The sequence below is a fragment of the Aplysia californica genome, unplaced genomic scaffold (assembly GCF_000002075.1).
Source record: "Aplysia californica isolate F4 #8 unplaced genomic scaffold, AplCal3.0 scaffold00025, whole genome shotgun sequence".
Lineage (NCBI taxonomy): Eukaryota > Metazoa > Mollusca > Gastropoda > Aplysiida > Aplysiidae > Aplysia > Aplysia californica.
The window spans coordinates 1,423,218-1,436,663 of record NW_004797295.1 but is presented as its reverse complement, the minus strand read 5'-3'; the positions used below and the strand labels follow the sequence as shown (position 1 = coordinate 1,436,663).

The 13,446-nt window shown below is 40.2% G+C and overlaps 1 protein-coding gene across 1 annotated transcript in view; it reads right to left on the bottom strand.

Annotated features, from left to right (window-relative positions):
* LOC101851784 overlaps positions 1–13,446 on the bottom strand; it is a gene marked incomplete at its 5' end in the record, with an annotated part of 194,265 nt that overhangs the window by 127,555 nt on the left and 53,264 nt on the right. Inside the window, 5 exon segments of the mRNA XM_005091039.3 lie at positions 1,503–1,610; positions 4,492–4,530; positions 5,547–5,589; positions 6,633–6,786; positions 7,350–7,465. Of these exon segments, the coding sequence (XP_005091096.2) occupies positions 1,503–1,610; positions 4,492–4,530; positions 5,547–5,589; positions 6,633–6,786; positions 7,350–7,465 (460 nt within the window).

Genomic DNA, 13,446 nt, shown 5'->3' with positions numbered 1-13,446 from the left:
GGGGAGAGGAGAGAGGAGAGGAGAGAGAGGAGGAGAGAGACCTATCTAGGTGTCTGGTTGATGTTTTTTTGTTGTTTTTTTTGGTCATCCAAATATAAATCCCGGACACCCCTGCCTTGGGTTTCCTGATGGAAAGGTTTTAACTCCCGTAAAGGGTAGGCAAATAAATGTTCTGAGATATTGTAAACAACCTCGGGCAAAAAGTGGGAGGGGGCTATGTAGAGATTTCAAACATAACTAATCTCTATAATCAAGAATATGTTTTGAGATCTGGAACACTGACAGCTGTCTGACGCCTTTAACTTAAGCAAAAATAAATAATAAAATTGAAATATTCACAGACAAGATTGGTCTTGGCAAATAAGCAGTCTTCGATTCAGTTTCTGCAGTTAATTTAGCCACTGCATCACTAAGAAACAGATAATTTTGCTTTATATCAATCTCATTGACAACTGGCTCCACATATTGTATTCAAAATGCTGCTTTACGAGTACAAACGAAGTAAACACAGCTGGTGGGACTTGGGTGCAATTTTTCCCGTCAGTCCAGGACAGTGGAGGTCCAGGATAGTTTTAATCCCAGCACTTGGGATCTGCGGTTTGAGCTTGTGACGCGACGCGCTTCAAAACAAGTTGTAAAAGAAATTGGCCTTCCGGCTGTAAGTCCTGTTGTCAAAAACAATACAAAGCAACTCTATCTTCTTCACGGATATTAAAGCAAACGATACCGATGACATGACGATGGGAAATTCCACTGTACTCTATGCCACACGAGGAAGGCGTGCTTTTCTAGCTCAGTCACTACAACATACGGAGAAAAGGAAAACAGACACTTATCGGGAGAAAAACGCACAACCTTATCTAGGCACATACACAAAACAGACAAGCCACCTACTGCAAGTACTATGACGGGGATATATATATATATATATATATATATATATATATATATATATATATATATAAAGAGAGAGAGAGAGAGAGAGAGAGAGAGAGAGAGAGAGAGAGAGAGAGAGAGAGAGAGAGAGAGAGAGAGAGAGAGAGAGAGAGAGAGAGAGAGAGAAACAGACAGACAGGCAGACAGAGACAGACAGAGAGTTGTTAACTTGTGTACGCTGAAACTGGGCCTCGCGGACATCAGTCCCGTAAAAACATGTCTTTGTCAGCCTATCTCCTTCTACATACATACAGACGGGTTTCCACTTGTAGGCGGCACTCGAGGCACTTGTTTTGCTTTTTTTTACATTAAGAAAAGGGTCTTGAATAGAAATTGGTCTGGGGCTTTTGCGCTCAAAAAGACAGTTAAACATTTTCCCTTATTTTTACACGTACACTTTTGAGTACAGGCCGTACCAGAATCGGCAAACAAGGAAATGTCCTCTTATTACACCTACATTCAACATTACAGAGAAAGTGTCGTTCTAAGAAGAAGAAAAAAGTCACGAGTCCGCTTGGCCCAGTCCCAACTGACAGCACACAGCACCGAACTCAGGTTCGACTTACTCTTCCGAGATAAAGTCTTTCCACGAAATTTCCACTTTCTTATCGTTTGGTGAAGCGTTTTCGTCTTCTTCCTCTTCCTCGATTTCTTTTTGTCGACGAAACTGTGCACTGTCGGATCAGAACGTGACCAGTTAAGCCAAATGGGTAAGGAGAATGAATGAGCTAGCCGTGAAGATGATGACGACGACTACGATGATAGCGACGATGACGAAGTAATGGTGGTTATGATAATAATCAATGGTGATTCCAGTACGTGGTGACGAGATGATGATTTCATGCTAGTTATGAAATAGTGAGCGGTAATATGTTGCTGTTGCTGTAAACAAGCACTGAGCCCCATAGGGTAGAATACATGAGGGCAGACGGCAGATTATGAAGTGTAAAAGCAGTCTTTACAAACAGCTATATGTGTGGCATATATATGTGTCAATCAGGAGTTTTTGGTTTCTCCTCCTACATATAACTAAATAGTGTAGGAAAATACATTTTAAAAATATAAATATTCAAGATACATTGCGAAGAAGTTCAGTCCAGTTCTGAAAATGGCGATAAGGGGACATAGTCGAATAATTTCTTCCCGCTCAATAGTATTTACTGAATTATCTCCCCATTCAAGGGACCTCATTCCTTATGAGAGAAAGATAAGAAAACGTTTGTCTGCTTACATTGAAGAGTCGGACAAGAACTTAGGAACAGAAAACGTTTTGAAATATACAGTGGCTCGCAAACTGAAATATTGTTTAAAGTACATCATAATCGTACCCAATGAAAGTGGAAATACAACGTGATTTCACGGCTCAGTATTTCTTTCCTAGCAAGTGACATTCTTCCTATACGCTATGGATAAAAACGTGAGAGATGACCGTCTTCCAGCAGTTAACAGACACATTCTTGAAAATGACTGAGACTACAGGATGAACTATATAGCATTCAAAGGAAGAGAGAGTTTTAAAAACCTTTTATGACATGTATTATCGAACTTGCCTTGTAGCTCTACCGCTACTGTTTTAAACACATAATAAAGCGAATAGATAACAAAATGCCAGGGAAAATGGGCCATTTACATGGCAAAATGGACACAATATGAATATCAAAAAAAGTCCTTCGAAAGCAAGCCCCGGGGCAGTAACTTTCTTCACATGTATTACAACACTATTTTTATTGTATAAATAAAACAAACGAAAACAGATAAAGTCAGATGCCAAAGAAGGGAAAGGTAATAATTGCATTTGAAGAGTTAATTTTTAAAAAGACAATTCAACTCTCAAAGATACACTTTAAATTCTCATTTAACGTCTTTTGGCATCTGACAAACACTTGCGTACGTTTACTTTCATATGCAATAACAAATTTATTTTTTTTTAAAGGTATAAGTACACCTGATACATCTACCATATCTACGCAAAAATCAATTTCTCTTTGCTCTATCAACATCCCACATTCCTCTTGTTAAACCGCTAAAACGTGTAAAAGGAGAACACAATAGCCCACGAAATAGGCAAAGGAGTAAAGAAATACAGCCTCAAAATTAAGAAAAGAATAAATACAGAAGTGGAAAGTAACTTTTACCGCGAATCACGAGCATCACGTGGAGTCTCCAGGTAACGTTTACAATTTAAGTACATTTGTATTAACTTCCAAATCTACGATTACACACGTTTGAGCTTTGTAATCAAATCATGCTTGGACATCAACTTGGAAACAAATTTCTAGGGTTACACTAAGTTAGCTTTAGTACTGTTATTATTAAGTTCTGTTCCACACTACAGTAACACACATTGACTAGTTAATATGTCAAGGTTCTGTTTCAGTATGTTAAAGACGGAAATCACAATTAGTTGGGAGAAGTTTTTTTCTCATCTGACTTGGATTTGTTTTAACGGGAACAAAAACTAAAAATAGTAGCAGAAATGGATGCGACACATAGATAACAAAGAAAAACCGACATCGTTTTCATGATTAAAGGAAAATAAGCATATCTAAAATAAACGTACATTTCTTATACAACGAAGGAAAAAAAACGCCGTGCTTGAAGAAATACATAAAAGATAATAGTGAGTTAGTGAAGAGTAAAGGACAGATAAACAATATAGAGCTGGCGGAAATGTTGCAAGTACCCGGCCTACTAGAATCTTCCACTCCCAAACATATTATGTGAGTGTGTGTGCGCACGAGTGTGTGTATGTGTGAATGTGTGTTTGTATGTGTATGTTTGTTTGTTTATGTGTACGTGTTTGTGTGAGTGTGTGTTTTTGAGGGTACGTGGTGGTTTTGTGTGTGTGTGTGTGTGTGTGTGTGTGTGTGTGTGTGTGTGTGTGTGTGTCTGTGTGTGTGTTCAACTGACGGGGCAAAAGCATATCAAGTCTGGTTGCGGGCAACGAACATTTTTTATTTTCCTGTATACATTTACCAAGTGGGGGATTTACATGTATATCAGATGATACAGTGGTAAATACACGTATTAAGTCTTTCTAGAAATGTAAACACACCAATAAAAAATCCATGGACAATTAACTGTACCAGGAGGGAAAAGCAATAAGGATGAAGCTGGGTTTTCATTCAAATAAAAGGGTTTACAACAAAATCCAATTGAATCGTAAAATTCGAAATAATTGGTTAAAGTTACTTCCTATTAGATAACAATTTAAAAAACCCAGTAAACCAAAGATACCGATACATTTTTAAAGGGAGATTAATTTTATAAAAAGTACTTATCTAATCTTGGGGGGGGAAAACCACAAAAAAAACTACCTGGAAGCAAAAGTAACTTATCACTGATCTTGAGTTCTAACCAAAACGTTAAATGGAACGTGATTGGCAAAGGATCGTAAGTGCCAAAAGGGTAAACATATTTGAATATGTTGAGCAGGCAGGTGAAGTAGTAGTGGTAGTAATAACAGTACAAGTAATAATAATTTCAAAGGCTAGTATGGATGAGGTGAAAGCTAGTAAACCGTTAGGTGCCAGTCAGGGTGAGAAAGAAACTCACTCATAATCCTCCAGGAAGCGTTGATAGTCTTCATCATTGCTGAAAGGAAGAAACCTAGCTACAATTCACGTTCTCACTAAAACCGCCGAAATACTTCCGACTTGTTTATATCTTTAATCGCATAACCTTACAAAAGGCCCAGTATAACAGCACAACGAAACTCCTGGGGCGCAATCCTTCACAATACGATACAATGTTGAATTCAGTTGAAGCTATTTAGCATCGTTGAAGTTTTAACAGCCAAAAATTCAATCTGGGTCACAAAAACTATAAGAAGTAAAACGGCAGTTTTTTAACGAAGGAGAAATGGAAGACGAAGGAAGCATAAAAACTAAAGTTCTAGATTAACGGGTAAGTAAGTCTAGAAGCAGATGTCCAAAATGTTTCGTCCCTTAAATAATTTACCTCAAGAGGTATGGGGGTTGCATTTCCCGTAGACCCCCATTAAAAATTACTTTTGGATTCCAAAATAAAGGAATGCCAATAATAAATATAATGTCTTCTTCCAGCTGTGTTGGAATATTAAAAACATCATTCTGTCTTTATCGTGACTTTTCAAAATAGAAACAAGCTTTTTCAAGTAAGGTATCTCTTTTCGCTCAACTACTGAAGTCATCCCAGTGTCGACAAGTATAGAAAAAGGATAGGAGAATTCAAAGTCTAAAGCATGAACGAAAAATTAGACTGTGAAAATCAAATGAAATGCAGTGCCAAATGGAAAATGAACTACCTCTACCCGGTGCTCTCCTCATGAAAAAACTCTGCCAGTTAGATATAGTAAAACTGAAAGGAATGGAAATCAAAAAATGAGAAAAATGGCTATTTCATTCAATTTCAGTGCTGTTAGATTACATCTGTGAACACCATAAGCTTGTGCGCTGCTTGACCAACATATGACCAATGCTTAGAAAATATGAAGGCAAATGTATAATCTATAACATTCATAAGTTTTTCATCTAATCTTCAAAACAACATTGTTCCTTGTTTTGGGTTGGGTTGGGTTGTTGTTTTTTCGGTGTACTGTTACTGTTATAAAAGGCAACTAATATACTCACTGCTTTCCTTCGCGCCTCTCACGGATACCTTTAGCTCTGTCACCTGTTCAGAGGAAAACAAACAGTTTGAAAGACCCTGCATGTGTTTACTACAGAACTTTTAAGTGATTAATTGACAAGAAGATGTATACTTAGCACTTTCCAAATACAACCAACCAAAGAATCTGGACACTGGGTAGACATGTACACTAAGATTTTCCACCTGGTGAAAGGCCACTTATTGGGGATTACAGTTACCTGAACATCATATTATTTGTTACAATTATTTCTCTCTTCATTAAAAGCGTACTGAAAAAATTATTCAATCACAGCTGAGAGCCTTGACATGAAAAAGATTTAACTAAGTCCTGAAATATAGCCCAAGACATCAGTAAAGAGAATTTCAGATAACCAAAGTAGTGTGGACTGGGTGGGGGCTACATATATTTCAAGCACAAAGGAAACAAACGTTAAAAGGGTGATGGAGGAATAGCCACCTTAACACTGAGGAAATGCAAGGAACCATTTTGGGATTGAGTCACAAAGTTGGAGAGACAGCACTCAAATTTAAGTAATTTAAAACCTAGGTTAAGACTGATATTCACATCGAAGAGAATATTTTAACAAGGACAAAGTCCCTCAAATACTGTAACATCAAAAACACCTCTCAAGCCAAGGAAATCGTGATTCATACAACTACTACACACCCAACTGACAGAGAATAGTCTAAATTCTAGATTCCACTTCAATCTGAGGTACCTTCCTTGATCGACAGTACTGTACCATCTAAAAATCACGTACCATGAAGGGTCCATACAGCTGACGTTAATCTCAGGTCACTCACATACGCGCGCGCACACACACACACATCTAAACACACGTATAAACAACATACCAGCATGTGCACACGCATTAGCATTAACTGTTCTCTCCCCCCCCCCCCCCCCAAAAAAAAATCACATAAACAGGCAATAGGAAAACAAATCAAACCCCCCAAAAAAGATCATGAACAAGACATCGACACCTGTGGTATTGTAACAGAGTACCCTTTCTGCTATTGAGCAGTAGCTCCCCCGCATCTACCTACTAAACACTCAGGCAGTTTACCTGAAGCCTCTGTGGCCTGAGGGATAGATGGCGTGGAGAGAGATTTGGTCATGTTGGAATGTGGTACTGCAAGGCCTCCGGCTTCTTCAAACCGCTGCGAGCTGGGCTTGGGCCCACCCGGGCTGCTGCAGAGACTTGATTCATTATCAAAGCGCTGTGGATTAGTAGAAGGGTATTTGTGTCAAAACAAGTTCTATCACACCTTGAGAGAGATAATAGTAAGTGTTATGACAGTCACTTTTATTGCATTCATATTATCGGGGGGGGGGGGGGGGGGGGGAGAGTTATAAAACAAAACCTAAAAACAATTATTTTACTTCGTTATGATATGTGAAAAGTCACTGTATTTCAAATGGAGTGAACAACATTTGGGGCAAGCATATAATTTAATTATGGAAGATGTAACAAGGAAAATGTAAGACTAGTATCCTTCTTGAACTCATTCATATCTGCTAGGATGTCACTCATTGAAAATAATTGAGAATTTTAATAAGCATTCACAAACCACTAAAAATGTATGACTTAAGTGTCACCATAGTGAAACGACTAAACACAGGAGAGTCAAAGTTACCACTTCAGATAATATATGCATGTACATGTAATATTTAAAAAAGAAAATTTTAAAAACGTTATATACTTATATATTATATACATATATATAATTTGTGTGTGTGCGCGTGCGTGGTGTGTAAGATCGCTGCTCAGTTCAATAAGTACCTTAGGGCTCTCAGTGCTAGTCAAGTCCGACAGGGAGCGGGCGTTGTGAGAAGACAGAGAGAGGTCACCGCCAATTTTGCTCTGCACCAAAAGGCCTGGGTCCGGCATCTCGCGACCTGCACACGAAACAAAAGCACAATAAACAGTTAATTTTGTGTAAAATATACTATACTGATCTTATTTTTTAAAAAAATTTTTTATAGTTAATAAACAAACACACACATACAGACACACACATACATAAACACGCATGCGCACATGCATAAACACACACGCAGAGACGCACATACATGCGCGCGCGCACACGCGCACACACACAAACCAATGGCAATCTTAATTCATCTTGCAGGAAGAAATTTGTCTTAGTCAATTACAATGGCAGTGGCGTTACTTAAGTTTATGTGCACTCACGCATTCACACAACGAGGACAGAAAGGACACACATTGTATGTAACACTTTCTGGAACATCTCTGCTCTTTAAACATTCTCTCTCTTGCATCATTTGTAGCACTGTCTGTTCAGTAAACATAGAATAGAATACACGACGTGAGGGTGGGTTTTTAAAAAAAGAAACTTGTTCACCTTTTTTATTTGATGGGGGAGGGAGGGGGGGGGGGGTAAAGGTAAAAATAACAATGACAGTGACAGGAAAAAACAATAACCACCCGACAACCACTTGTCACAAAAAGCACAAACGACGAAGACATCGCGATACTCAAACTTCTTTCAGTTTCAATAAAAGTTTTACGGAACTTGCGACACAAGAAGGTCCTATAAGTGCCAAAGATTAGATGTGTAACATTCACAAAAAAGGAGGAGAGATAAGAGCGATAGAGGTTAGATAGGAAAGGAGTAAACCACACCAGCAGAGCACCCGCACAACCACCCACTCAAATTTCGACGGGACCAGTTTATGGTTGTGGCCTTATAGTTACGCTCAATTGACAAGAACGGAGAGGACCACAACAACATATCCATCAAACACACACCACATACTATGTAGTCAGCTATGTGTGTGTACCAGAATGTAATTTTATCTGGTTGCGTGCAGATCTTTAAAAAAATGCGTGCACGTGCATTCTGTGTGTGAATGCGGGTGTGTATTGTTGTATGTGGACGCATGGATATATGTAAGAGCCTTTGTTGTTGTTGTTGTTCTTCTTCTTCTTCTTCTTCTTCTTCGTTTTGTGTGTGAATTGTTGTTGTTGTTTTTGGGTGAGTTTTTTTTTAGGGAGGGGCGGGGGAAAGGATGCGCAATGAGAAGGACATCGACTTAATAAGTTATTTAGTGCATGGAAAGCAAGACGAACAGACAAAATAAAGACGGAATAGACAACTACGACCTACCCACAGACCGCTTGTTTGTACACGCGTGGGAGTCCTCGTAAAGACGAGGACCACACCATGGCTACAAGCTTCATGAGCACATACAGTGCCTCCAGTGGGTTCACATTTTACTACGACACTACAAGTCTAAACTGAAGCAAGGATCCGGATTTTAAAAAAAGTTATAGTAAGAGTTTACGGCACTTGCAACACAGTAAGGTCATATAAGTGCCGAAGATTAGAGGCGTTATTAGAGACTAACAAACACAAAAAGGAGGAGGAGAGATAAGGACGATAACTGTTTGATAGGAAAGAAAAAGTAAAAAGCAAACCACACCAGAGCACCCGCCAAGGAATCGGATTTGGACAACAAAATTGCAGGGACACATAAAGGAAGAGAACACCAACCACAATACCCACGACAAAACGACAGTCTGGAGGACAGCGTACATTAGGAGCCTCGTCCCATTCTTAGACTCGCACTGTTTATGAAGTTTTCTTATGATAGAGCTTTAGTAAATTAAATAGAAACATATCCACACAAGAATGCTCATAGTGTAGTGAAAAGGTAAGACGGACAGAAACAACAAAGAAAAAAGAAAAGCTCTAAGCAGAAGTACCCCACCCCCCCCAAAAAAAAAACCCAAAAAACCCCCCCCCCCCCCCCCCTCCCCATAACACAACGGTCATTTTGTAAAAGGGAAAAGCAAGATAGAAAGTCAGACACAAAAACATATTTTTAAAGTCCCTGTTCCCCTTTCCCTCTCTTAAACAAGTAAACAAAGGAAATGCAGAAAAGTCATCCCTCTCCCTTTCAAAGATAAACAAAACAAAACAAGACCAAAAAGCTGTAAAAGTAATTTTGAAGTTTCATGAAAAGAACCTAAGTACCCACATTAATTTACACCCCAGTGTGCATGTAACGTACACATAAAGACAGACATACTCTAGATCTATCATCTCTTCTCACACAGACACAGAGGCAAAGATCACATCTTACCGTGCAAAGAGCCTACGAGCAAGAATTGAACCATAATAAGAGATATTAAGGTCTCGGAGAGTAGAGCAAATGACTAAATGGGTAATGCTCCTCGAGGTCTTGTCCTAGGTGAATTAAGTCGACAATCCAGTTCATATCCTCGACCTTGAGCTCTCCCAGATATTACACGATATCATCAGAGCAAAGAAACAATCTCGTCAAGCCAGTGTAAGTCTGTTTATAGAATACCCTTGTCGAGAAAAAAAGGGGAATTAGTCCACCAAGAGGAGCACAATTTTCATGTATTGTGCCGAGAAGATTAACAACCGGGATTAATACGACAATAGCATGTCACGTGACCAAGAAACCAAAACAGTTACAAAAACTATTTCTTATTCAAAATCCACACTTGGGAATCACACAGGAAATACAAACGAAGGAAGGCGTGGGCAAGAGAGATAGGGGGAAAAACTCTCTAATCCACGCCCTTTCCGAAGTGATCTTGATTTGGCACTGACAACGACACAGAGTTATTTTCAGGTCAAGTTTGGACCAAGCATAGCCGAAAATCCAAAACGGTAAAATATCCAACGACAACCAAAAAGTATGTTGGCAACACGCCTCCATCGGGAGGCCGAGACTTCGGCTGGCACGGCGTCCTATAGGAAGTGACTATGCCAAGTGGACAACGGTAGTGGCGAGAGTACAAGGGAAGGATTCAGCAGTATCCGAAACAGCTCCACACGCCGAGCCCCTACACAAAGCCGATAGTTGCTAGGTCGTCTGTGTGGATTTGAGCACGGTGTTCAGCTGAAGATGTCCGAGCAAACAATTCGGCGGGCAGCCGGGAACGGCTCAAGGACACTCACGGAAACAAGCCAAAGTGTCAACTTCATACCTGGGGCAACCACGGTGGACGGAGGGGGGGGGGGGAGTCTTGAACGTAGGCGGCAAGGTTTTCGCTGCCCAAGTGGTTCTTTTAGCACTGGACCCATCGGCATAGGTCAATGAAATTGGAACAATTAATTATACGCACGGTGTAGGATGGAGGATGAAGTTGTAAACATAGGAGATGGAAACTGCCTAAGTTAACTGACTGGCAGACACAAGTGCTGGACCGGTGGCATGCCAACAGTACGCTGGACTCTTCCTCGCCTTATTGTACTGTAGACGTCAACGTTTGCCTTCCGAGATTCGATACTTCATCAAACAGTGTGTGTATATCTAGCGAGTCCGTTGCGACAACAAACGCTTTGATGAGAAGAATGTAAACCCACCCCTGGATCAAGAATGTTTACTCTTAACTTAGTTGACTCTTTAGTACTTAATGATTTACACAGAGTGAGCCAGGAGGAGACTGTTACCCTTTATTGCGGGCTCAACAGGCTCTTCAGTTGTACTGAATAACATACCATGGTAATCAAATATAATGCCAAATGTGGTCATCCAAATAAAATACCGTTCTCTCGTACTATGCTCTTTGTTCGCACATACAAACACGAGTAACGGTCAAATTTGGCTTCAGATTTCTGGTTTAAGAGGAATGTATGTTTTTCTTTAAATAATTAAGATGCGTGTGGAATACAACTTTCAGTTTAAAGTTTTGAGCTAGATAGAAAGAATAATTTCCAAAGGGGGATACTAGGGCAAGGAACAAGAGCAGAAAAAAAGAAAGACAGACATTAATATATCGCTTGATTGTTTGTTTAGGCAACGCGAAGCAAATCGACAAATTCAGAACTCGAAAAGAAAAAGACTTAAAAAGTTCCCCCCGCATATTTACCATTCTAACCAGCTCCATTACAAGGCACAAGAAAGGATTTAAACAGGTATAACAGTCACAAAAAGGGAGAGAGCGCAAAAAGGAACGCAGACTGACCCCCTTTTTCAAAAGCCGGCCCCACAAAATAATGCAAATATTTTGCTGAACCACTACCATTAAAACCATGTTACCAAAAATCCCTATTAAACCTGGCAAATCATCTATAAATAAACTAGAAGATTAATGAAAACAAACAGAAAAAGGACAAGATCAGCGACGTGAGGAAAATCGAAGCCAAATCTTAGCAACCGAATGCCTAAAAAAGGACTGTGGCCACCCAGGTGGTTCAGTCGGAACTACGGTAAGAGATCAAGGCGATGGCCAAAAGTTCCGCGGCACCATGCCCAAGGGTAATCCTGGGAAAACATAACGCTACAACCCGCAGTTTCCTCTTCCACCCTGGCCAGGCGCAGGGACAGCATGGCGGCTAAGCCGTCGGTCCACACTAAAGCTTTGTGTCCGTGGGGATAGTCACTTTCTCCACAGACATGAGGAAGACGAGCGATGCGAGCTGGAAAAACGCCTCATGCAAGTAATTTTTTTCGTGTACAGTCGAAGTTTTCGACAAATCCGAAAGAAAATAAAATTGGTAGGCGTACACCGCATCAAAGTACCAACCACCCACCCATGAAAATATGACAGCTTGGCTGCTTTTTCACGAGCTCCACCTTTCCTTTTACACTGTTTAACAAAAACAACGCCTCACACTCTTTTTCAGAATAAGACATGCTAGAAAGTCAAAACATCCAGAATCGTTTCTTTTTTTATATAGTAGAAAGTTTTACGGCGTTCGCAACTGCATAAGGTCATATGAGCGCCAAGGGGTGGGTGTCAACAGAGAAGTCTTTACAGGGAATCAGACTTAGGCTGCTCACCTCTCTAGCTTCAACAGCACAAGGTCTGCTTATACTATCAAGGCACCCCAAAATAGCAGGTCACAAGGGAGTGACAAACATACAAAAGAAGTAGAGGAAAATGACAATAGTAAAGATCAGGAAAGAAAAAGCAGCAGTTCTCTGTTGTAGACCAGGCACAGTTATGAGCATGACATGAATCAGCCCATTTACAATTCTACTATGCTTGAACGAGATATGTCCCCCCTTTGGGAATGGCCTAAAAAGACACTTCAGTCAGTGGTACTGCCCCGGAGGGTATCCAGAAACACTAAGAATCATTAAGATTCATTAATAATCTTGTAGAAGGATAGTGTCAGGTTGCCAGAAACGTAACATGGACTAGACAGTGCACTTTCGCGAACACACACACACACACACACACACACACACACACACACACACACACACGCACGCACGCACGCACAAACACAAACATCTTTTACCAAACGAACTTCCCACACCAATATTGTCTGTTGAAAGCACTTATACACTTAAGGCAGTTATAACTCAAAGATGACAACAAAAGTTGCAGTGTAGTTCAATAAAGTTGTGTGACATTATCAAATTAGAAAGACAGCAAGCATTTCTCTTTACTTTCTTGACAATAGCTACTGGCGCTCAAACGCGATGGTAAAAGTGAACCATCTTGAATGCAAACACCTCCGTCCAAAAATGAAGTTATATGAGCGTGAACCCGGGTCAAGACATTGATGGAACAGGTCAAAGTACGAATCTGCGACCTCCCTTAATTGATTCAAGCAGAAGACATAAACGATGTCAACAGGACAGAAGTACTGGGGAGGACAACTTGAGGTCACCTCCTCCCCCGACCAGCCCGCATGTCCACCAACAGCAGCAGCCTGACTGTTTGCACGAGTAAACGACTTGGTTATGATCAAGTCAACACCACCACCACGCCAACACAATGACATTACTCTCGGAAGATCAAATGGCACTGCTGCTGAGCACACACATGTTTCGTGTCCCCAACCATCCACAAACACAACACTCACAATAGAACCGCTTTGTTTCGTACTTTCAAGAGGAAACCGGAATAGACTAAAACTTTAAAC